General features: G+C 39.9%; 1 protein-coding gene across 2 annotated transcripts in view; it reads right to left on the bottom strand.

Annotated features, from left to right (window-relative positions):
* The window catches only part of lrrc7 (leucine rich repeat containing 7), a 73237-nt gene extending 47939 nt beyond the window's left edge, over positions 1-25298 (bottom strand). For both annotated transcript variants that reach the window (XM_042417798.1, XM_042417799.1), the window contains exon 1: positions 24704-25298. In XM_042417798.1, coding sequence (XP_042273732.1) covers positions 24704-24728 — 25 coding nt within the window. In that variant the 5' untranslated portion in view covers positions 24729-25298. The remainder of the gene's footprint in view (positions 1-24703) is intronic.
* Positions 25299-25630: the final 332 nt, after the last annotated feature.

The raw sequence follows: 25630 nt of genomic DNA, 5'->3' as shown, positions 1-25630 counted from the left end.
TTTGCAGCTGCTTGATTAAGCCCTCACAGTCTATTGATGTAACAGCTTAAATATGCAAAGACAGAATAGGCTAAAAATAACTGCTTTTTTTATAAAGCGAAGAGAGAGAGAGAGCAAAGCGGATGTTACCTTTTAGAATCAGGCAAGTAATACAACAGCAAGGACACTGACAAATATTAGGAGTGAACGGGAGAGACGACACTGTTTACGTGGGCAACAACGAGAGCCGACGGTTGGCAGTCACCTTCATGACACACACGTACCTCCAGAGAAAGAAGACACACAGAGCAGGGAGGATGTGGAACTGCTTAGACAGCTGTTTCCTCGAATCCATAGTGTGATATGGATTTCATGAAAAAAGATAGATGTAGACAAAACTGTATCTTATCGTTAAATATGCTACAAGACCAGTTCATCACAGTATATCAGCATTTGGGTTGTCAACTCAACTCAACTTCTCTAAACTGAGCAGATCAGTCTGAGTCGACTCCAACTGAAGCATCAGCCTGATGTTTGTAATGCAGAACTTAATTGTAAAAATCCAGATTTTTAGCTGCAGAGTTTTAATCTTTTTCTCTTCACTTTCATTTTGTATCTTCGTAGTCAAACGTTAAAATGTCAGAGTCAATGAAGACATTGTGTGTGTGTGTGTGTGTGTGTGTGTGTGTGTGTGTGTGTACTATATATTTACACTAATTAGTTTCATATTTCAGCTCTTGGTGTTTCTGTTGAGCTGGTCGACCCCGTCTGAATGAATGAATGTAAGGGGGACACTGAAGTGTATCCAGTCCCGCCCAGACTCCCGGAGAGCCAAAGCCAGTTGCAAAAAAAAAAAAAAAAGTATGAAGAGAGTCAGAGCAAGCCGGCACCAATAGGGTGAAACTGGGAAGTGAGCGTGGTTGGCTGTGTTGGCTCTCGCTGCTGCTATGGAAACAGTATGACAGAGCAGACTGACTCTGCAGAGGCAAAAGCTACATGTGGATGTGCAAAGTTCCCAACATATTGTGCACACACACACACACACACACACACAGTACAATGATTATGACATTAAAAAAACAAAGATGTGGTGGGGAATTTTGCAAACACACACCCAACCACACATGCTACACACACACACACACACACACAGCCACCCACCTACGCACACACACAAGCAACCCAGCATGGCACCATTGCTCTTCCTGTATTTCAGCTCAACTAGTTTCTATTCTGTGCATTTGCTCTTCACTGGATTTAATGTGTGTGTGTGTGCCATCTCCAGCAGCCTGAGAGGGTGAATTCCCCAGGGTCCCATGACAGCCATCACTTCACGTGCAGCCTTGCCGTCACCATAGTAACCGCTGCCATAGAGACCGTCTCCCAGGAGCCGGGTGTATTTTTACTCATTCTCTCTCTCTCTCTCTTTCTCTCTCTGTCATAAAACAGAACATGCTGCACTCAGTGGGCGATCGCTCCACATTTGGCGACGCTTTTACATAGACTCAAATATATCCGACATCTGAATAAGAGCTTTATAAAAGCTTCTTCATGTCTCCTTTCCCTGCGTTTTAAAGTAAAGGTGTGAACGCTCCACTCTGCAGCACTCACCTCGGGCTTCTGCTCTCACTCACAATTAAACAGTCACACACCGTCACGTACAAGCACATGTGAAACACAGACACACATATAAACCGGTGCCGACACACGCGCAAACTCATTTAAGTTTCTGATTACTTGCAACAGTGACAGCAAGAGAAAACGGAAAATCCTGTTTCACATCCCAGTGCTCCACATTGTCAAGCAAATCTCTGAGCAGTGTGTCAGAGTGTGTGTGTGTGTGTGTGTGTGAGAGAGAGAGAGAGAGAGAGAGAGAGACTGTGTATGTGGGAGGCAGTTAGCTAACTAGCAGCCAGGAACAGCTTGTTCTGTCTTTTTTACATTCATTAAAGAACCACTTACAGCAGTTAACTATACAAGCACATGCATACAAATACACTTTTTTTTTTTTGTCTATTCGCAGAATAGAAGGGTGGTTTTGAGGCAGGATCATTTGTAAAATTTCCTGTTCAAAAATCAGAGAAATATTCTGCCTTAAAGTGTTGTCAGGAGTCATTCTGCATGCACAAGAATGACCAGAAATAAAGGCTTACTGAGATGAAAAGGAGTGTAACCTCAAGGGGGAATGATGGATATTGAAAAAAGACATTAAGTTTGACATTGTGGGTGTTTTGCTGCCTCATAGCCAGCGCCATTTGGGATATCCTCCAGCCACGTGACAAGGAATAAATACATAAAGACAATGAATAAATGAATATTTAACATTTTGTGCATACCAAGGATATCTTTATAAGCTGCAAAAATGACATGGGCCTCAGTTTAACAAATAGTTACATTTGGGCAATATGTTTGGAGCTGCAGCGACTAGTGGATCGAAAAAAAAATTACCAGTAATTGGCAACTATTTTGATATTTGATTAATCGTTGAAGTTATTTTTTCTAGCAAAAGCTCCAAACGTGATAGAGTAGATTATGAATATAATAGTTTACATAGTTGCCCCCTAATGGGGGTTCACATTTGGAGAGGTGTTCCCTCAACAGGTTGCCATTCTATCACAGGGCTCACATGTACATAGACTGGAAAAGTCACACACATACACCAACAGGTGATTAAACTGCCAATTCCCCTGTAAGTCTGTGGTCTGTGGAAGGGACCCAGCAAGTAGTAAATCTGATCTCAGGACCTTGCTATGAGGTGACACTGTAACCACTGTCCCAACATATCAATCATAGTGTATTAGGGCACATTTATGATTTTCTTTATAGGAACAAGACAGATGTCTGGCAGCAAAAACTAATTTTATTAAACTATTTGGAAAGACTGCAATCCAAGCAGCCATGCAGACGCACGACTCAAACAACAGTTCCAAAGAACAAAGTCTTTTAATTGCAGGTTCGGTACACGGGCAGGCAGTCAGAGAAGGCAACAAGACCAAAAGGGCTACGCAGAGGCAGAGGCAGAGGCAGAATCAAAAAAAGCAGATCCAGGGTCAAAAAACACTAGAGACTATAACAAAGAAGTTAATGCTGGAACACTCGCAACAAAAGACGAACTGGCACAGGGAGCAGGGATCTCACAGACTAAATACACAAGGGGAGTGAGGGTAATGAGACACAGGTGGAGGACATTAGGGGATGATGACGAGGACAGGAGCAGGAAACACACAAGGGCAGGAAGTGGATCTGAAATGAGAGGAGAGTTAGAAACCAAAATAAAACAGGAAATGCAGAACTAAATGGGAGAGAAAAAAACAAAACATAACCTATGGACAGGATGATTCATGACAAACTGAGACATCAGCATCAACTAGCATCAGTTTGGAAATATATACTGTATCTGAAGTACTCATCACTGAACAATAAACAGGTTGTTCCAAAATGACCCATATTTTCTGATCTGTCACCTCTGTGGTTAAAGTCTGGTTAAGTTGAGGCAACTAAAACTTCTTGGTTAAAGGACCAGTTCACAATTTTTCAAGTCTGTCTTAAATCCATAGTCAGGAGCCCAAACGAACACTGACACATGTTTTTCTTGCCATAATCATTCCTCCTGTTCATACTGGCTATTAGAAGATCCCTTCATAATGCACTTACAATGTAAGTGATAGGGGCACAAAATCCACAAGCCTCCCTCTGTGCAAAAATGTATTTAAAAATATGAAGCTTCAGTCGTCCAAATGAGTCAAATCAAGTAGATATCTTTCAACATTACAGTCTTTTTAATGCCAAAGTCCCTCTTTTTGTTACTTTACTTCCACTGCAGCTCAACAGGGAAACACAAAGAGGGAATTTGATGCTAAAAAGATTGTAAATGTGGCAGATATCCACTTGATATGACTAAGCTAAATAGATGAATAGGTAGAATACTTTATTAATAATAAAATGTTATAGCAGCTATTTGACATAAATCAAAATACAAAACCAATGAGGTAGGTAAAAGAAACAATTACAATTAAAGGCTAAATTATATACAATAACTAGACTAACTCGAATATAGAACTCAAAGATATAACCATAACTTTAATATACTATTTGCTGAGTATACACTGTTTAATGATGTTAATATGCTAAAGTAAAGTACACTGTACATTAGTGCAAGTCAGGTGGATATTGCTAAGGTAGTAAGGTCCATGGATGTTAGAATTAATTGTACATTGATACTTAAATAATCTACTTAAAGATTAACAAAATATGAATCTCAAGCTCAGGTGAGCAGTTTGTCTTCACTTCCAGAAGAGTCAACTCAGACTGCTGAAGCCTCATATTAGCTTCAGATAAACGCAGATAAAATGCATTTTTGCACAAAATGGATTTTGGCTGCCATTATTTACATTGGAAGTACATTTGACGGGGATCTTTTAACGGCCAGCGTGAACAGGAGGAATGATTACAGGAATGATAATAGCACCTGACTTGAAAAATTGTAAACCTACTTAAGCAAAGACCACATCCATGGTCAACACAGTAAACAACTTTTGGTAGGAGATGGGACACAAACTCTGTACTCCCAACCATCCACCTCCAACCTTTTCTCTAAGAGGTTTTGCAGCAGTATGTCGTGCTTCTTCCACCTTTCGCTGCTGAGTAATTATTCATAAAGTCACAAGATATTGCTTGTCAGGAAAATGTAAACATGTTGTTTTAAGTGTTTGAAAAAAAACAGTGCCTTTTTTTCTGTTGAGGACAAAGGACTCACAACACAAATGTTGTAGTATCATAGTCGGGGCATTTTCACACTCACAGTCAATCTGCCTTCCACAGTGGCTCCAGGTGGCACGTCTGTAAAACTCAATGACCCTCACATCACTGACACTAAAAATAACAATAGACCGACACAACAAAACACGAAACAGCTGACTATTCACCTGCATCCAAAATGTTGGGAATCAATTCTGCTCAGATGCATGAATGAACAAATACACATACAGTACGAATGCACCAAATAGGTCAGACTAGCGCTACTTAAACTCTGAGTCCAGCCTCAGAATGGAGAAAAGACGTTTCCAAAGGGTTAAAAAAAGAAGTACTAGAAAAGTTTAGAAGCGTTCGGTGACAAATACTGACAGACGACAGACTGAAAGTTAAACAGACCAACAGTGGGATGTATAAATAGTACGCAATAAAGAGAGATAAACAAGCAGCCAGACAGAGCAGAGAGTCGTGCCGTCAGAGAGGAACTTATCTGGGTTACTGCAGTGATATTCTAATATACAGTGTCTTCATACAGTACGTCCTCTAATAAGGAGCAGCACTGAAATGAGTAGATGATTAGAAATAGATTACAATTTTTGATAATTAATTGTTTAAATCTTATATAAAGCAAATATTTGTTGTTTTCAGCTTCTCACATGTGAGTATTTTCTGTTTTTTCTGTCATATATCACTATAAATGAAATATATTTGGGTTCTGCACTGTTTGTCTTTATTGGATAGACAAGCGTAAGAGAGAGAAACGTATAACATGCAACAAAGTGTTCCAGCCTGACTGGGATGGTTATGCATTTTACCTCTCTCCTGTATTTTCTGACATTTTATAAACTAAACCAGTTATTCCCAAAAGATCAGTCTGAGGGGTTGTGAAATGATTAATAGGGAAGCAGAAATAGTAGTAATAGGAAAGTTACAGTATGCTTATTTTTTTTCAGCTTTTCTTCTAATCTTTGCTTTTTTTCTCTCTCTCTTTAATTACTGGATAATTTACATTCTTCAGGACTTTTACTTCCTCGGGACTATTTTAATATTTCAAAGAAAAAGAAAAAAAAAATCACTGTGGTTGAACTGCTCAACAATCAACTTCTTTCTTGTTGTTTATGATATTTCTTATGAACTTGTCTATTTCCAGTTGGTTCTTACTTTAATGATTATATATAAAAAAAACACCAAAAAACTTCTATCTAGTGTTATTTCTCAATGCACTTGTACCTCGTCAGCTACTTCAGAATTTGTACCTCGGCCCTTTTGGAGTCACTTGTAAGTCGTATTGGATAAAAATGACTCTCACATGACAAAATGTTCATGTAAATTGCTTTGTTTTTATAGGGTCACAAGCAAAGAGAGATCGGGAACCACTGCACTAAACAATAAATTGATATATCAAAGAATTTGAGAATGAAAATAATCATTGGTTGCAAATAATTTCTGTATTATGGATAATAATGTGTTTGTGAAGCTACTCACCGGACACTTCAGATGAAAAAATATATACAGTGAGCCAGTTTTTAATTTCAATGATTAAATCAAAATTACAGCCTGTTACAACTTGGGTTGTATTTTCATTGCTTTGGCCGCAGCTTTTATCGCCTATCGACTCAGACTGGGCAATAAAACGGAACCAGTCAGACAATCAGACTGGTTGTAAACAAGGCAGCACTTAACCTAGATTATTAAAGCCACTTTATTTGGAACTACAAGTGAAAGTAAGCACACCAAAAATACTGGTATTAATCGTTCACTGCAGAGTAAAAACTGGATAAAGCAGAAAGTCGGACAGTTAGAGCAATAATTTTACCGATTGCTTGTTCTCACTACATAAGTTGAGCTGTAACCTGAGTGTTTAAAACTTGTCTGATTGTGTGATGTTTTCAGCCCCATTTGACTTCCTCTCAGTGATGTCGCTGCTTTTCCAGGAATTACCATAAATTACAATGTTATCATCATTCATAGGGTAGAACTATGAAAAGCAGAATCAAAATCTGTAATAATCTATAATAAAAGGTTTGAAGCATGGGTAGTATTATGTGTTAACGTGGAATGATTATCAATAGAAAGTTCACAAACATTTTCCAGATCGAATTATTTGGTTTCTCATGTGAAGGCTTCGCTTGCCCAACTGTTCAATTCTTCACAGTGAAATGACTTTACATGAGCCTCCTCTCCTTCTGTCATGTCTCACTTTCTCTCCCCCCCCCCCCTCCCTCCTCCCTCCCTCCCTCCTCTCTCTCTCTCTCCTGTTTCCAGGCCAGTCTTTTTATTTTTTTCTCTTCTGTTCTTCCAGGGTTGTGCTCAGTGGCCCAGTTCTGCCTGAGACGCCCCAGCACATCTCCTCTTTCTGTCTTCTCTCTCTCTCTCTCTCTCTCTCTCTCCCTCTCAAAGCTCTTCCTCAGTCTGTCTCTGTGTTTAACTTTTTCTCTCTCTTCCTCCATCCCACCCCCTACCAAGAGTCAGCAAGGGAAGCCATCTTAAATCAAGCTCTTAAATCAAGCACAGTACTTTTTGTTTCCTCTCTACGGGAACATCCCACTCTAAATCCCTTTTTTTTTTTATTCCAGGATGTTGTTTTTTTATTTGAAAGATTAACTTATCAGCTTGTGTTTGAGAACAATAAAATATCCACAGACTGTGTTCTCTGGTATGAGTCATCCCTATTCCGTAGAGAAAGAAAATGATAACTTTCCATATGCAATTTTGCAAAACTGAAGATCAGACATCTCTAAACAAGATCTACTTTGCTGACGGAGATCTCACTAGAACTGATGAACACCATGAATTAAAGGTAACCAATGGAAACCAATGGCTTGAGAAATTTAGGCCAGTTTGGGCTCATTATGCTGTAGGATTCATGCCTAAAAATACAAATATTGCTATTAAACAATTAAGTTAATTTAATAATAAAACGACAAAAATAGCCTGCTAGCTATGGTTGGATAATTTAGCTTGTTATGCATGTTTGTTCATGGAGAATATTAGTAGTAAATATATGTAAGAAAAAACATTCAAAAGTCCGGTTCTGCTGATCGAGCTTGATCAGGGTCGAGCTGAAGCATCAGGTTTGTGTAGTACTCTGCTGTAAGGCACGTAGTAGCCGTGGTAGAGGTTAGATAAGTGTCCAGAAAATGAATGTAAGTCAATGCAAAGTCCCCTTAAGTGAAGGAAACAAGTTTGTGTGTGTGTGTGTGTGTGTGTGTATGTGTGTGTGTGTGTGTGTGTGTGTGTGTGTGTGTTTTAATTTATTTACTTATTTACTTAGGTCACCTTGCCATGCTGGTGTCCCAGCAGCTCGTCCAACGCTCAGAGCCAGAAAGAGAAGAGTGGAATGAACACAAACACACACACACACACACACACACACACACACACACACACGGATGTCCACTATTACAGGATCATGTCTTGCAGTTTCAAACTGTTGACCTAGAAGTTTTGAACTATTCATAGATGATGCTAAGAACAGGATGACACTTTTTATTATGAGTTTTAGGTTAATTTGATTCAACATTTTGCTGCCTAAATGTGAACCTTTTGTCCTTGAGGAACAACACATGATGTACCAGTAAGTCATGTGTTGTATAGTCTGATCCAAATCACAGTTAGAAAGTGTCGGAATCTGGCAGGAATGAACCAGTGTGGAAATTGGGAATCCAAAGTCGACAGTTCTGGTGCCTAAAAGTGCGACTACTTTATGTTTTCTGAACAGAAGCCAAATGTGACATTTACAAGACAATGACAAATGCTACAATAAGAGTTATAAAGTCAATTAACAACTTAACAATGCAGCAATATTTATCTAAAGTTTGGTAACTTTAGCCATTATAAGGTACTGGTTGTATATGTACCATATAAAGATGTTGGTAGTTTGTAGTGATAAAACTCCTGAATGTATTGAACTAAGCAAAAGTATGTTTTAATGCTTAGGAATTATACAGTTCATATAAAAGAAATGTCTTCTATCAGAAGTTATACAGTGGTTTCCAGCCTACAGGGTTGAACTGCTTGCAACTAATCATCACAGACATTGCTTCTCTTTAAAGCAGTTATAATCAATATTTTTAATAATATATCAAATGACAGTGTGTGTAATGTCAGAGGTGTCGCTCGTAGTGATGAATCTACAAAGAATTATCAGCGACTCTGCAGCTCCCCTCGGCTTTACGGAGCTTTATAGAGAATTTCAGCTCATTGTTTAGCTGTCCCGATGCAACTTTACTGTTTTGGTTCACTCTCAGCACTCTCATAGTGTCATTTTCGGACACAGCAGGCAGCTGTTTTCAGACAAGAAGCTCTAAAAACCCACTACCTGCTCAGCACCAAACAGCAACCAGACAGTCAGCGACTAGCTGGTGAGGACACAGTGGCATTTAGAAGCTAAAGAGCCAGATATTTCCTTAAGGAGTTGGTAAAGACCAAAAACAGAGCTAAAGAAGAACGAATATTAGACTTTCATCCGCCAGCTGAACAGAAACATGACTCCAAATGAATGATACCGTTGCTTCGCAACTACTGGATGTGTAAATACGCAACTGTTTGCTAACAAGTTCAATATATCAACTTAAAAGGTGAAGATATGTCAGTGTTTTGTGCACAACTTGTTTCCACTGCTCCCAAGTGCCCAAAAAATCAGCTAATGCAGGTTTAAGAGGTCACAAGGCAAAAAAAATCTAGAAATTATCTTTGCAATGTAACAAGTAAGAAGTTTGATTACTCCTACATGCCTAACCCCAAACCTTATCCAGAACTTAACCTTGTCATTATTTTAACCTTCGCTCCAAAACCCAGTCTTAAAATGTTTAACTTGCGGTTATTGAATCCCCACATGACCAATTTTTTCTTTCCCTACAACGTGCTAAACACAGAGCACACAGAGTCCTGATTGCAAGAGAACAGTTCACCTTCACCTGAAGCACTCTCTGTACACACTGTGAGACCTGCTGCTATCTGGAACAACCTCTCTATCTTTCTGTCATCCCACTCTCTTTCTCTCTCCCCCCCTTCTCTCTCTGGCTGGGAGTCAATCTCTTTTTTCTACTGCCAGCTGATAGCTGTGCATGACTGTCTGGATCTCTATTCATGCGTTCACTCCATCTATCACCTGCTGCTGCCTCTGTCACTCCTAAATCCTCTCCTCCCCTCGTCTTCGTCTTCTTCTTCCTCCTTCCCTGCCTCTTTCTAAATGTCTTTCACTGAAAATAGGCTTTAAAACTTCTTTTATCTATGCCTTAATGTTTTAGGATTTAACCGGGTCTGGTTCAGTGTCTTGCTCACAGTCACTTCAACACTTGTGCACACCGTCTGTTGCGGGAATCTAACCTGTGACCTCTGAGCATCAGCACATTCTCTTTCACAGTGGACTCCACACGCTTGCAGGGTTTTGAATGTTTTCCTCGCACTGCATGACAGCCCCGCATTTGCATAAACACCCTTTAGTAAGTTTTATCCCTAAAGCTCTCCTTAACAGTCCATGGAAATTGCACAGTGAGCAGTTGCTATGGTAACCAGGGACTCAATTGCCCCAAATTACCATAAAACACTAATTAAAAAGCCCTGGCTAAGAGCACCATTTTGACAAGCTTTATGCAACACTGTTGAACCAATCCCTCAGGTGAGGAAAATGGACTGGGAATGGAAATGATTTTTACACCCACTGAATGATGTTTTGTAATTCTGTAGACTGAATGTAAACTTGGTGTTTCTGAGTGTAGGTGTGCAGTATGATTGGTGGCATGTATGTGTAAGCCATGGGTTGAGTGGTTGTGACAAGCCAAGTTTTGGACGTTTTCCAGTGAATATACCTGAAAAAACACACCAACGAGAGGCAAAAAAAAGCCTGTGAGGCGCCAACACTGACTGATGAATGATGTGCAGAGAAGTGAGACATTAAAACAACAAAAAAAAATGAATATAAATCAGATCTAGAACCATATATGCAAGTGGCCCAGATCTGATATGAAAAAATCAGATCAGACGGTTTGTTCACACTTCTGTGAAAAAATCAGATCTCACTTGGAGGCAAAAAAATCAGATTTGGGCCACTTCAGCATGTAATGTGAACATAGAAGGATGGTATTGTGGTTCTGTTGTAAGGCTGGGTTGTACCCTCTGTTTCGATGTGATGAAGTGGTTGCTGTATTGTTTGGACTGACAGCCATCAGAGTGAACCCTTACTAACAAGTTGGTGCAGGTTATGATGACTTTATTCCATTGTTAATTTATGACTAGTGAATGTAGTGTTGTGAAGACTTAGCACTGTTTGGTCGATGTAAAGTGTTGTAGAATAAGCTAGCGTGTGGCTCTTTCAGCTACAGCTAGCTATCCAGGGACTTTTTTTTTAATCTACATGCTGCCAGCTCCTTCTACCTTCACGAGCCACGATGCAGATGGCACTGAAGAATTGGACAGATGCATATCCCAAAAAGTGATGACGTATGATGACGTTGTGGGCTTACATAGAAAACAATGGGTGCAGATGTTTTAGTGAGCGTTGCCCTTTGGACCCCATCTGTTTTTCACACTCTCTAGTGAAAGACACATGTTAGCTTGATCTTTCTTTCTTTTCTTTCCCTTTTTTTAAACAAAGTGAAAGTCTGACTGAGATTAAAGGATTAAAAGTGGCCTGTCTGATTCTGACGAAAGCTGGAAAGTCAGAGAGGTGATGCATCTTGTTACACATCATCATCATCATCTCTACTTAAATCACCTTGATAACCACTAAACCGACATCCCACTGTCATCAGTTATTATAAGTACTAGCTGAGCAGATACAGCTCGTTGCAGAGCAGAGTAACCACAGACTCTGACACCTTCCACGTCTGGACGCAAAAAGAGACGGGAGGAGTACAGTCACAGCGAGGAGGCAGCTCTGTGAGAATACATTGGTATGAAGCCCACTTGTCACGACACAAAGCCGCTCTGGATAATGTTTTAACATGATGCCATCGCCACGGTGACGTGGGCATCACACAAGGCAAATTCAGGCCAGCCAGTCAAGGGTGAGACACTTCACTCCCACATACCCGGGCACCGTCAAACTTTACCATCACGATTCAGAGAGACTGAGCTTGTACATATCATGTAATGTTCTTGTAGAGCACTGTCTCACATTTAAACTAACAAGGAATGAAGTTCACGTTTTTGTTACTGCAGCAACATTAACTCTGGATTTTCACACTTAAGTTGCAAATGTTCTTGTACACAAAAAGGAACAATACGTCATTCCCACAAATGTGCTGTTGGTCTGCACACTGTCTGTACTTGCTATTTGTCGCTCTCCCACCTCCCTACCTCTCTGTCTTTCTCTCTTTAATGGTTTAAAATAAGCCTCTTTATCCACATTAATGCTGCCACTGGTTCCCAACCTGGGGGTCTGGGCCATTCTAATGGGTCAAAAAATGAATCTGATGGCTTGCAAGATGTAAAGGATATATACTGTTCAAATGCACCAGATCTCAGCATCTACTGTAGGTGCACATGTCAACAGGCACAACTGAATTGCTAATAAATTCTGCTGGCTGTATGTTTAAGCCAGCAGACCAAGCTGCCATGCTACAGCTGCCATACAGGCAGTCCTATGGACACCTACAGAGCTCATAAGACCTGTGGGAGCTGGCCTACATATACTGATATACCGCACGCTACACGGAGAGAGATAGTCGGGAAGAGAAACGCAAAGGGCAAGAAATAGTGGGAGAAAGAGGAAGTCAGTGATGCATGAAGCACCAAAGCTTTAGACACACACACACAGAGATGAGTTAAAGAGGACGTATGATGCATATTTCCAGATTTATATTTTTATTCTGGGGCTCTACTGGAATATCTTTAAATGATTTACAGTTTAAAATCCTTATTTATCTTATGCTGGCTCTTTTTGCAGCCCTTCAGTTCAGCTTCTGTCTGAAATAGTCCATTTTAACTCCCAGCAGACTTCAACCAGCTCTGGAGGCTACATAAACAAATAACAGTAGTTAGATTTCACTTCTTTTTCTGGTGCTTTACTTGAAACGGAAACTTCTCAAATACATCCGTACATGTTCGAGCCCAAATCCAAAAATATGCGAGCGGACAACAACGTGAACGACTGATGGAACAACCTTAGCTGGCAATAACCTTAGAAACAAACACGTGAGTTTGATGGGAAATAGAGGTAACTCTCCAAACAGAGCACACCTCTGAACTCTGAAGACCCGGCTTTTGACTTGAAGGCAATTTTTACATACAGTATGTTCACCTAAAATTTAGTTTAAGACAGACATCCGACATAATAAGAGTATATAAATGGCAGAAAATCACAAAAAGCATGTCCCCTTTAAGTGATCGAAGGAAGGAAAAGATTTTCAGAGCTGAAGTGTTGAGGAAAACTCATAGTCAGCGATCTTTCCTCTCTCTCTCTCTCTCTCTCTCTCTCTCTCTCTCACACACACACACACACACACACTCACACACATATAGTCACATGCAGCTCCACACATCCAGCACACGCATGGATGGGCACATACACTCTACAGTGACACAGTATATACTGCGCAGAGTGTACATGCACACACATGCACACTCTGAGGTCGCCCCTCAGTCACGTGCAGTGGAGTGGTCTATTAACATTCTCCACACGTCGCTGCCTATAGTGAGCCTGGGGACTTTTGGTCAAATGTAAAGAAAAAACACTGTCAAACAAAATTATTGTACCACATCTCGCCCAAGAGATAAACTCATGAATGGACATAAAGCATCATTCAAATACTGTTTACTGAGAGTTATTTTTTTGCTCATTTGTTTGTATGATTGCTTTCACATAGTATGCTTTCTGTAAATATGTAGCGATGAATGTTTGACATGCTTGCATGCTTGTAAAAACATCTACGGGGCATTTCGCTGATATTCTGTGCTGATGAAAAAAAGCCAAAGGAGCAGTGAGTAGTGAAGCTTTGCTGCCAAAAAAATCATTATAATGTCATGTGTAATTGTAAAGCATCATCTCCTTTTCTCTAATATAAAAATCTGAACCATTTTGACATTAACACACAACCAGTAGACCTGTTTATAGCTGACACTTTGACTTGTCATAGCAAGATAAGCACAGGTGGAAGTGATAACATTAATAATGGCTCTGCTCCATTAAGACGTGCTTGTAAGCTTTGTCTGCCGTGAAGAAGGTCTATTACTACTGTTTGCCTGTTCTTTTTTTTATTGGGAAAAGTAAGTGGTTTTAAATGACAGGAGTCAGGAGTCACCTACAAAAACTGACCACAGCAGATCTTAAATGTAGAGTTTTATCTTCCTTTTGACTTTCTTTGCTGTCAAAGTCATTCATTACAGGCTGGATATAATCATTTCCTTCCTCTGAGGCTAAAAAGCAAGTGTCTTCATGCCAAGTCTCCATTTCCTCTCCTGATCCTGGTGGGAGCAGCTCTGGTCCAAGTCAGATACTGAGAAGTGGCTACCACTGCCAGCTAACCAAAATCCATGGATGGATTACAGAAGGGGCCTACCAGACTCAGCCCAAGAGGTCGGAGTCCCTTTGAAAACAGCCTGTTTGTGGCTGTTATATGCATTTCTCATTAGGAAGTCAAATGGCTCAGTCAACAGCACGGGTGTCCCCCTTTAATTTTTAGTATCTGCTGGTGCCAAATATGAACTCATATCCATTTTTATATTTTTGCATACTGAGGCTATATTAAACTTACATTAAATAAAGTTGTAAAACAAGTCATCTCTGCCAAAAGAAAACCCTGAATCATGTATAGAATACCATGTACAGAAACCCATCGGTTAGCTGAGAAATGCATTGTCATGAAGCTGAAACAAGGAATGTTTTTCATACCTCATGAAAAATTTACATTTAAGAGATAAACAGTTTTCACAGGACAGTGTCAGTGTCAGTGTGGATCACTGTGGCGGGAACGTTTGGAAAGGATTTAAATGACTTCTCTCTAGCAATAGCAAAGTAGTTTCAACCAACTCCACAACTTCAGAGTTAAGTTTAACAAAAATAGCAAAATAACACAAAAAGAAGATGCAAACTCATCTGGTAGGAAGGATGGGGGAGGGTTTACATGGCCTCCTCTGAGCCAAAATCCATTGACTGCAACTGGAGACCATTTTTTTTAAAGAATATCAAAGAAACAATGATCGCTACTCATTGCTATAATCTCCACACAAATAACAGTTACTGTTGGTAAAATGTTAAAGCCCATTTAACATTACTCAAATCTTGAGTATGTCTACATGAAAGTAAATATTTATGACTAAATATACGCAAAAATCAAAGTTAAAGTCTGTACAGCAGCGATAATCAATATTTTTATAACAGCAATGTATCAAAAGACAATGTATAATGTTAGAGGTGTTGCTCATAGTGATGAAACTACAGAGAATTATCACCTGACTCTGCAGCTCCTCTCGACTTTATGGAGCTTTATAAGGAATTTAGCATTTTTTTGCTGCCCGGCTGCAACTTTACTATTTTGGTTCACTCTCATAGCGTCGTTTTCGGCTGTTTTCAGAAAAATAGCTCTAAAAACTCACTGTACACTACTTGCTCAGCACCAGACAACAAACAGACACAGTTAGTGACTAGCTGGTGAACATAGTGGAGCATTTAGCAGGTAAAGAAACAGATATTTCCCCCAGGAGTTGGTAGAGACCAAAAACAGAGAGAAAATATAGTGAATATTGAACTTCTATTCACCAGGAGGCCAGAAACTTGACTCCAAATGATTGATAATGTTGCTTTCGTAACTGCTGGATGTGAAAATAAGCAACTGTTCACCATATCAGCTTAAAAGGTGATGATGTGTCAGTGTTGTGTTCACAACTTGTTTCTGCTGCACCCAAGTAGCCAAAACATCAGTTATTGCAGATTTAAACGCACAATATGTAATTTCAACTGCTAGGGGTCTCTCAATAAAAACAATAACAAAAGACGGAGTGTGATGACGGTGTGAAGTAGAAAGGGATCATGGGAGTTGTTATCTTCATTGTTAAACAACCAACTTCTCCGGGGTAGGATTACTCCAGTGTTCATCGTGCTCAGGATGTTTTTACCGGGAGCCGAATTACCCGCAGAGGTCTCCTCCTCTCCAAAACAAACAGACCCGGTGATTACAGGTAAAAACACTGAATAAAGCTGTTTCACTGGCTGCTAGCCGAGCTGCTGCTAACATTTGCCCAGTTTATTTCTCTTATAACTTAAGGCTTAAAGATATAGTTAAAAACCACCAAAATTTATCATGAAAATGCGACTTCAAACTGAATAAAAGTCAATTTATAACAGTTTCTGTGGAACAACCACAACACTGATGTATTATCTTGTATGTGTGTAAGCTACTCTTTGGTGGACGCAATTGTAGCGGACAAACACAACGCCGAGGCATGCATCTTGTGTGTGAATACTCATTGGTAGAGGGTTATGACGCCATTGACAGGCAACCAAATGAAACAGTCCGTCACCTTGATTAAAATTACAGATTTCTCTGGGTTTGAAAATTGTTGGAAACATTTGAGATAATGTAAGTACACAACTCAACAAAACATATAACATAGATCTAGTTGTTTTTAGACATTTTAATGCGGAATAATTACATATTATAGCTTTAAGTCTAATTTATTAAGAAGTAAGACTTTATTAAAGAGTTTACAGCTCAAATAGTTTTTCTAAATCTGCTTTATCAGGATGTGTGGGTGTGTTTTAACAATAGCATCTCACCAGCAGTAAATGCAAACAAACCCACACCTGCCATCAAATTTAAATATTGCTAAATTATGTCTGGTGCATAAAAATAGATAAACACAAATGCAGAAGTCGTACATATAAAACAAGCAAAACTGTTTGAACTTGAAGAGAATTGTGAGTTCATGTGAGACCGCATGGCTCAGAGTAAGAAGCTGATGGAGAAAATATATTTTCAGGACCTTTGAGAATTAAACTTACACTCGTAAACACAGAGAGACGGCAGTTAAAGAGAACCTGCTGTCTTATTGTGATGGTGAAATGCCAAAGAGCAGCAAACGCCAGCGTACACTGACACAAGCCATCTCTCAGTCTCTTCCTGACTGATAGCCAATGACAGCTGAGCTGAGACAGACAGAGCGGGACAGGAGGCAGATGCTGTCGACTTTTAGAGAGATTACCCTCCTGCTCTCCACTTCCTCTTTGTCTCTCTGTTCACTTTGCTGCTCTGCTTTGTACAAGTGTTGTCTACAAACCAAATTCACAAAAATGACCAAAAACTGAGAACGCTTCTTATTCTAATTACAAGTTGATTGCAGTTAGATGTTTCCCCGTTGTGTCCCCAGTGTCTTCCTCTACAGACAAGTGTTCTGCTTTTATCCCATCTGGCCAGTGCTCTTCCATTAATGGAGGTTGTGGTTATTTTTGCTACAGTAAAATGGCCATTATTAATAGACTCAAAAGCTTTCAATTACTTCCATGTTAAATGCTGTGAGTCTAAAACGGATGAGAGGATTTTAAAGAGTCTAACAGAGGCCTTAGGACTCACATTCAAACATCTCAGCGTCCTCTCATGAAGGGGTCGTCTCATGAAGAGCTCAGACCAGGGGACGAGCGGGCTTTTGTCCCATTAAGAGAAGCCTGGGTTGCCCACGGCAACACAAACCAGTACAGGATGCAGACAGACCCGCCTCCTCCTCCTATCTCCTGGGAGACTGTCACACATTACAGCCCCTCTCTAAGAATTACTGGATCGGTTTTGACTTGGCACGTGGTTTAGGAAGGCCATTATTACTATATTAAAGCATCTGCGGTGAACATCTTGTTAGCGAAGATGTTTTTAATCCAACAACAAACTGCTAATAAAGTTATACCATATTCTCTCTTACCTAATGTTCAAGTCCTCCACTGTAACTTCTTCCATAAAACAAAAAAAGTGTTAATATTTATTTCATCTCCTGCACTGTGATGATTTGTCTACCAGCTGCTTGCAGTGATGAAACTAGGGCTGTAACTAATGATTATTGATTGATCACTTTATCTATAAAATGTGATAAAACAGTGCAAATGTCTGTTATAATTTCCCAGGGTCGAAGGTGATGCCTTTCGATGTCTTTTTTTGTCAGTCCAAAAAAAGTTATTCAGCCTACTATCATGTGTAACAAAGAAAACAAATAAATCATCACATTTGAGAAGCAAAAAGCAGCAAATGTTTTGGCAAATTTACTTTAAAAATTACAATTATTTGATCATCAAAACAGCTGCCAGTTAATTTTCTGTTGATCAATTAATTGACTGAATCTACTTCAAACAAAGAAAACACTCAAAATTAAATTCATCATTATCTTACGTTTTTTCTCAAACTTTAAATTCCCGGGGAGAAAGAAATGAAATCTGAAAGTGAACAGCAGTATACTGGGATCTGACTTTTCAAGTATTACAGTCAGCTATCTGTCTGCAGTATGAGCTACACTTGTTCACTGCAACAAAAAGAGACTTTTATTTCTAAATTCCTGTGTAATACAGTTTAAGAATGCGGATTACTCACCTTTGTTAGAAATGCTAATTTCCAGCTAATTTAGGAGCTAGCTTTGAAATGAGTTATTTCATTGGCTTATTTTGCCATGTACTGTGTTGGAAGACGCAGCTTGTCATAGCTGGAGACAGTACTCATATTTCAGCTAGATATCATGTGTGTTGGTATTTAACTCAAAGTCCTGTGTCTACTATCAATGTTATCACTATTTTACCAATAAAGGTAGTTCAAATGTTCTGTGAATCCAAGTGCATCTTCATTCAGGAGGCTTGTATAAGATGCAGAAAGTATAGCAGAATGCATGGGTCGTTTATGTATTTATATAGATGACCTCAGTTGAATCAGCGTCTGTCACTACACACTGTAAACCATCCAGTGAAGCACATAAGAACAAAACGCAACTGAGCTACTAAGTCAAGAGTTTCTGTGGGTTTGGGGGTTCAGGTGAAGTTGCTTGATGTCCAGACTGGGTTACAGAAGATAATCTAAGATTGATGTGAAAGAACACATTTATTATATTTAAAAAATATAATCATTTATATTCTCTAGTTGGAGCTCCATCCACATCTATATCCATACTGATAACAGAACACATAAGAATGGCCTACTTAGACTCACTCAATGACTTGTCATCTCTCTAACTTTTTGGGGTCATGGGAATTTGGAAAAATTAAAAACAGGGTCATAAGATGTTGAAAAACCTTGTACAAGGCCAAATTCCATCAGGTTGTAACTGAGCAAGCAGGAAACATGGAGGCAAATAAAACTGCACACACAGGATTCAGCAGAAACACTGGGTCACACCGTATGACACATTAGACAAGTGTGAAAGACTCAGCTATCCACACACACACACACACACACACACACACACACACACTGAGCCTACTGTACAGTGTGAAACACCTTGCTACAGTCCTGCCAGGTTGTTTAACAACTGCATGGTTACCTATGGTTTTTGCCAAACTGTTACTTTGCACATGATTAGAACAAAAAGACACCGAAACTGATGATGCTCATCCAAACAGCCATTCCTTTGACCTTCTAACCGGCAGCAGCGAGGCACATATGTGGCCCTGCTGCCCCGCTACTGTCCTCTTTTCCACCCACTCGAAAAGCAGCTGGATTTCAGGACACACTCAACAACAATATTCCAGCTTGACTTCCTGCCTTGTCAGTGACTCTTGTCAGGTCATCTTCTTCAGTGTTCTTGTAGCTGTCACAGCGGATGAGGACAGACTTTTTGTTGAGATAGAGAAATACTGTACCAGCAGCAAAATGTATCACAAAAAAAAAAAAAATGCTGCCTGGTGAGCCACAGCTGTGGACACTGGATCTTGAAGTGAGGCCTGAGGAATCACATGACACTGCTGCAACGGGCGTTTTGCACTTTAGGGCATAAAGTTGGCCACCACTAAAAATAAAGAAAGTATGTTTGAGTAGTTATAAGATGACGAGCCACCACTGATTGGCTCAAGTTTCTTAAAATTGCTGCAGAAATGATGCGGAATGATGCAACTTAGAATAAATCAGCGTTAATATTGAAACTGTTTGGGTAACTTATATAAGAGATAATAAAGGCTGCAACTAACGATCATCTCCATTATATATTAATCTGTTATTTTTTTCAGTCAATCATTAACACTATAAAATATAAGAAGATAGTTAAAAATAGCGCCGAGCACATCTTGTTCATCTGACCAATTGTCCAAAACTCCAATATATTTAATTTGGAATGATAAATCACAGCAAAGCAGCAAATCCTCACATTTGAGGGGCTGAAACCAGAGAATGTTTTTACATTTTTTGCAAGATAAATAACTTTCAATTGATCATTTTTGGAAATAATTCACAATTTTGACTTTTAATTAATCGACTAATAAAAGAGGTCTTTTTGAAGCGAGTAATAAATAATTAGTGCTAAGTTTTTAATGTCACCTATTGGGTTTTTTGCCTGGACAACTGTTTCTACACTGACACACAAATAAGAACTATCACTGCTCCATGCAAGCAAACTCTGACTCATGTAACTTGCAGAAATGCATAATGTGCTATAGAGTGACTCTCAAAAGCAAAAGTGACACTGTAAGCATTAGATGTATAGTTAAATATTCCACATCAAGATCCACTTCTCTATTACACTATAAAGAAACAAGATCTAGAAATTATAATTCAGGCCAATGAACTATGTCACCCTCGAGAGAACAATGTGCATGATGCAACCACACTGTCACTGAGACGGGAGGGATAGATCGGAAGCTCCCATATGAATCTGTATTCACAGTCAAAAAAAAAAAAAAAAAAAAAAATCACATTAAACCAGTTAAATGAACAAAACGGATGAGATAAATTTATCCTCTGTGAGACCAGTTTGGAACAGTTTCATGCAGCCTGTGTGAACCTACAGTACAGTACGTGCCGTGACAAAGAGGATAATGTTTCTGTCTGTTCCTCCTCCCTTCCTCCCTCCCTCCTCTCCTCTCTCTTCTTCTCTAAAATCCTGCAAACGTTCCATAACATATGGATTTGTTGGTTTTAGGAAAATGCAGCAAAATTGGATGACATTAACAAGTGCGCGGTTTCTGCTTCAAGTCATACTATCTAGCAAACATTCACCCCCTCAGCTTGAACTCTTGAAGGATTTATGACAAACAAAATTTCCACAGAAACCAAATCTCAAACCAGTCCTGCAATAAGGCTGCAAAGAACAGTTATTTTCATTGTCGTTTATCTTGATTAACCGATTAATAGCTTTCTCTACACAAAGTATAGAACCTGAATAATTTTCAAATGTCTTGTTTTGTACGACTAACAGTCCAAAACCCACAGATATTCCATTTATAATGATATGTAACAGAAGCAGAAGCAGAAAATCCTCAATTTGGAGAAGTTGGAGCCACAGAAGGTTTGGACATTTTGGTTAAGAAATCATATAAATGATTAAGCGATTTCTGTTGATTGACTAATCAATTAAATAGGTAATTGTTGCAGTTCTATCCTGCAGCATAATTCATGTCTCCACTGTCTCTCTCAGTCAGCTCAGTATGTGCCAGACAGTCATCTTTTTGTAAGCTAAATACACAACTTTCCAGCTGAGCTATCGCCTTGTTTGAAGCAACGAATCTCTGCCCAAAAGTAGCGTTTGAAAAAATGTGAATGTGTTTTCTGTCTGTAAAGTGGCTATATAAAGATTCAAGACTCTCCATCACATATTCCCCAACTTCTTCAGCATCACCATAACTGACAACGTCAACATATCACATATCTCCTCCACCATAATCAACGACATCCTTGATAACATCACAGTTCATCTTCATGATCATTATACACACTGCAGATGTACTGGTATCTCTGTCCCCCTTCCCTCACTGCTGGGTCTCGTTCCCTTGGCCCATCACCATGACGATGGGAGCCGGTTCCATGGATACAGTCACTAGGCAACCAGCAGCATCAGCAGCAGCAGCAGCAGCAGCAGGAACAGCAGCAGTGTGCTGTCAGAGCTCTAGTGGAACTACAGAGAGCCTGAGCCAGCCTTCCTCTGCAAGCTGCATGCAAGTTTGCTCTCAGAGGAGAAAATGTTAATGCATTTATCGTGTCTCGGAACTGAATCCTCTTACATTACACTCCACACTGGAAGTACTTAATTTAGACTGACATAAAGGACTTGTGGTGCATTTAAAGTTATTCTAAAGTGGGTACAGTATGTTGGTAAAATGGAAAACAGATGATTAAAGGGTGTGTGTGTATATGGTTTAAGGCAGCTGTGTAAACTTAGTAAATATCAACATAATTACTACTTTCACCATCAATACTGGCTCAAATGTGGATACTGCTCCTCTCACTCTATCTCTTTATGCCTTTTTAGCCATGCTAGCAGCAAGGCTTTATGGCTGGTAATGTCATGTACAGACACGCATTTTCCCAAGAGGATGAATCCTTCTGACTTTGGTGATCCTCTGACTTTACCTGCAGTGCCACCATGAGGTTAACATTTTTGGTCTTGAGTGAAATGTCTCAACTATTGGATGTATTGCCATGAACTTTGGCTCAGACTGCCATGTCCCCCCTAAGGATGAATTGTTATCACTTCGGTGATCCCTTGACTTCTAATCTAATTTGTATAATACCTGCAAAATTAATGGCATTCTCATCTTTATGCACACAAAAAATCACTGGATGAAAATTTTACCCAGTTTGGGTGAATACCAGAAAACCACCCAAGACAATGGGGTTGTTTTGACCCAGTTTTGGTGGGGTTTTTTTTTTTTTTGTGTATCTTGTGAATGTCAGATGCACATCGTTTTGTGCAAGAAACAATACATTGACAGTGACAAGTTTTTAGCTAAAGCTTGCTAAACTAATTGCTACTGGGTACATTTTTACATTTAGTCATTTGGCCTACACTTTTATCCAAAGTGAATTACAAGTGAGGCAAGACAATGTAAAGTTAACCCAAAGTTGTGATGGTGCTATATTGACCCAAATTTTAACCCAGTGATTTTTAGTGTGTACCAACATTCATGGTCCTTAGAGGATGAATCCTACTGACTTTGGCGCCACCATGAGGTTGACATTTTTAATTTTGAGTGAAATGTCTCAACAACTATTGGATGGATTGCCCTGAAATTTGCCTCAGACAGTCACGTCCCCCACAGGATGAAATATTTATCACTTTGGTGATCCCCCGACTTCTAATCTCGGGCCATCCTCAGGTCAAAGCTATAATTTGTCCAACACTTTAGTTTGAAACCAAATATCTGCTAAATTAATGACATTCTCATCATCAATATTACACCTGCTTAATATCAACATCCAAAAATGTCTATTGTGAGCATGTTAGCGTGCTGATGTTAGGGCTGTAACAGCATCACAGTGATGACAGCATGACTGTAGACTCTTTGTCACATTTTCTCATACCAAGGGAACAACCAAAGACAAAAAATAAGGCGTCATACATACAATAAAAAACAACTGTGAAATAAGCCATTAATGAACAAAAAAGCCACTAATAAGCAGTCAAGCAGCTTCCTAAAGAGACCATCATGTATCTGGAACCACTGGATCACATTTCTACCAGGTAATTTAACCCTTATTTTAATGTTGGCAGGCTCAGCAATCACTCTAGAGTCTCCACAAAGTAACTACAGAGTTTTCTACGTCTATAAACCAGCAGAAAGACATATATTATATGCACAAAGAAAGCGATAGGACCTCATTTATACCGGGAATGAGGCTAATCACTCTACTGGAGAAATACATTTGAAGTACATGTGGCCAAAGAAAGAGATCATACTAAACTCACATAATGGCCTGTTTGCAAAATGATACAAAATAAGGCTATTAGCAGGGACTGCAAAGCCCTGCTCAAAAGAAAATGTATTAATAGAACCCATCTAAGAGGCAACACAGACAGAGAAGCTTTGAAATATGTTGCATTGAAGATTGTAATTAAATATTCCCTTTGATTAGAAGGAGCCTTCTTTTTTTTTGCATGTTGCTTTACTGCCCTGCAAGTCAGAAAGACATATATATAGGGGCTATTCAGTGTAGCTTAGGAAGAAGACTGGGCGACAAATTACAGTACATAACGAGACAAATTATGATGCGGGGGGGAAAAAAATGCTTTAACCTTGCACAGGTGTGTAACAGCTGCAATAAACCATTCAGCTGAATGGTTAACAAGCCCGCTCATAACAAGCGTGACAGACTGATACGGCAAAATAATGGGAAAGATAGGCTAATAAGCTGCAATACCTCAGGCTGCATGGTGGATTTAACAGGTGTGTGTGTGTGTGTGTGTGTGTGTGTGTGTGTGTGTGTGTGATAATGTGTTATATGAAAGCATAAAGCTATCACGGCAGAAAGGCTGGGGGTTACATGCCAAGACAGGAGGGTATATGACACTGCATCATATATCACCCCCCCAAAAGACACACACACACTCACCCCCCCCACCCCCCTCCCCTCCCCTCCCTCTCTTCCTGCAGTCATGGCTGTTTCATTAGCTCATCACAGAGCTTGAGAGGCCCGTGGATGAGGGTCTATGAAGTCAGCTGAACATTTTGATAGATACAAATGATAGGGGGGGAAAAATACATTATTCTACACAGCAGGCATGCAAGATCTTGTTCCTTAGTAGCAAATAATGTCATTCAATGTGTCGCATGATGCCAGCCTAAATAAAAATTTTGATGTTCATAACAAGACATATAGAAATCATGTATGGCCAGTATTAACCCTATAATAACATTTAGAAGCATATGGTACATGAATGACTGTAAATGTATAAGACATTTATTTAATGATTTTAACATTAGCTGTATATTAAAAAATTGTATTTTGTGCAATAAGGTCCCACTGAGTCCTTTAAGGTAGCCTATAAGTCGATATTAATGTGATTTTGCATTAAGGGATGCCCATCATCAACACTGACTAATACTGCAGCAGGTATGTGTCTGTCCGTGTCGCCTTACGTTGTAAAGTAGAGTAGTTATCCATCTGTCAGGCTGCTGGTGGCGGATCCGGTTTAAAAAATAAAAATCACTCTGGTGGCCCCTGTGGACACCGCAGCACCGGACAGGATCAGTCTACCGGGACGAACCGAACCGGTGTGAAACCAGGACAGGTACCTTCACCCGCGCTACCAGCCGCATCTTTAACACCCCCGGGGCCAGAAAACGGAGGAGGTGAGCACATCAGTCCGGGTGGTTTGATTCATTTCAGGATCATTTAAATCCAAGTCGGTTAAACACACAAACACACACAGCTTTCAGTCCCCGGTATGTATAATGTAGTATCGTTACAAGATGCTTCGCTCCGCCTCCATATAATAAAAAGCACACAAGATGCGGACACACCGGGGATGCAAAAGGTCAGTGTGCGGTTAGGAAAAACACACAAACGGATCCGTGAGAGGAATCGTAGAGAGGAGCGGTGCCCTTCTTCTTCTTCTTCTTCTTCTTCTTCTTCTCCGTCTCCGTTACCGTAAACCCCGCTCCATTCAGCAGGAGCGTCTCCTCCCATCTATCCCCCGTAGAGAGAGAGAGACAGAAAGAGAGAGAGAGGGAGAGAGAGAGAACAGGGGGGGAGGGAGGGAGGGGTGGAGGGAGAGAGATGGATGAAGATGGAACGAGGACGCCAGAGTAGGTGCGTTTGCGCGTGCGTGAGTGTGTGCCTAATTGTGCATGGACATGCTGCGCGCGTGTGTGTGTGTGTCTGTGTGTGGATGTGTGTGTGTGTGTGTGTGTGTGTGTGTGTGTGTGTGTGTGTGTGAGAGAGAGAGAGAGAGAGAGAGAGAGAGAGAGAGAGAGAGAGATAAAGGCAGAATAGAAGTCGTCCTTTTATCTCAGTGTGTCAGCACTCACACACACACTTGAGCAGGAGCTCGTCCCTGAGACTGT

Source organism: Thunnus maccoyii, chromosome 7, assembly GCF_910596095.1.
Source record: "Thunnus maccoyii chromosome 7, fThuMac1.1, whole genome shotgun sequence".
Lineage (NCBI taxonomy): Eukaryota > Metazoa > Chordata > Actinopteri > Scombriformes > Scombridae > Thunnus > Thunnus maccoyii.
The sequence above is the reverse complement of the archived record's forward strand: the minus strand, read 5'-3'. Positions and strand labels throughout refer to the sequence as shown.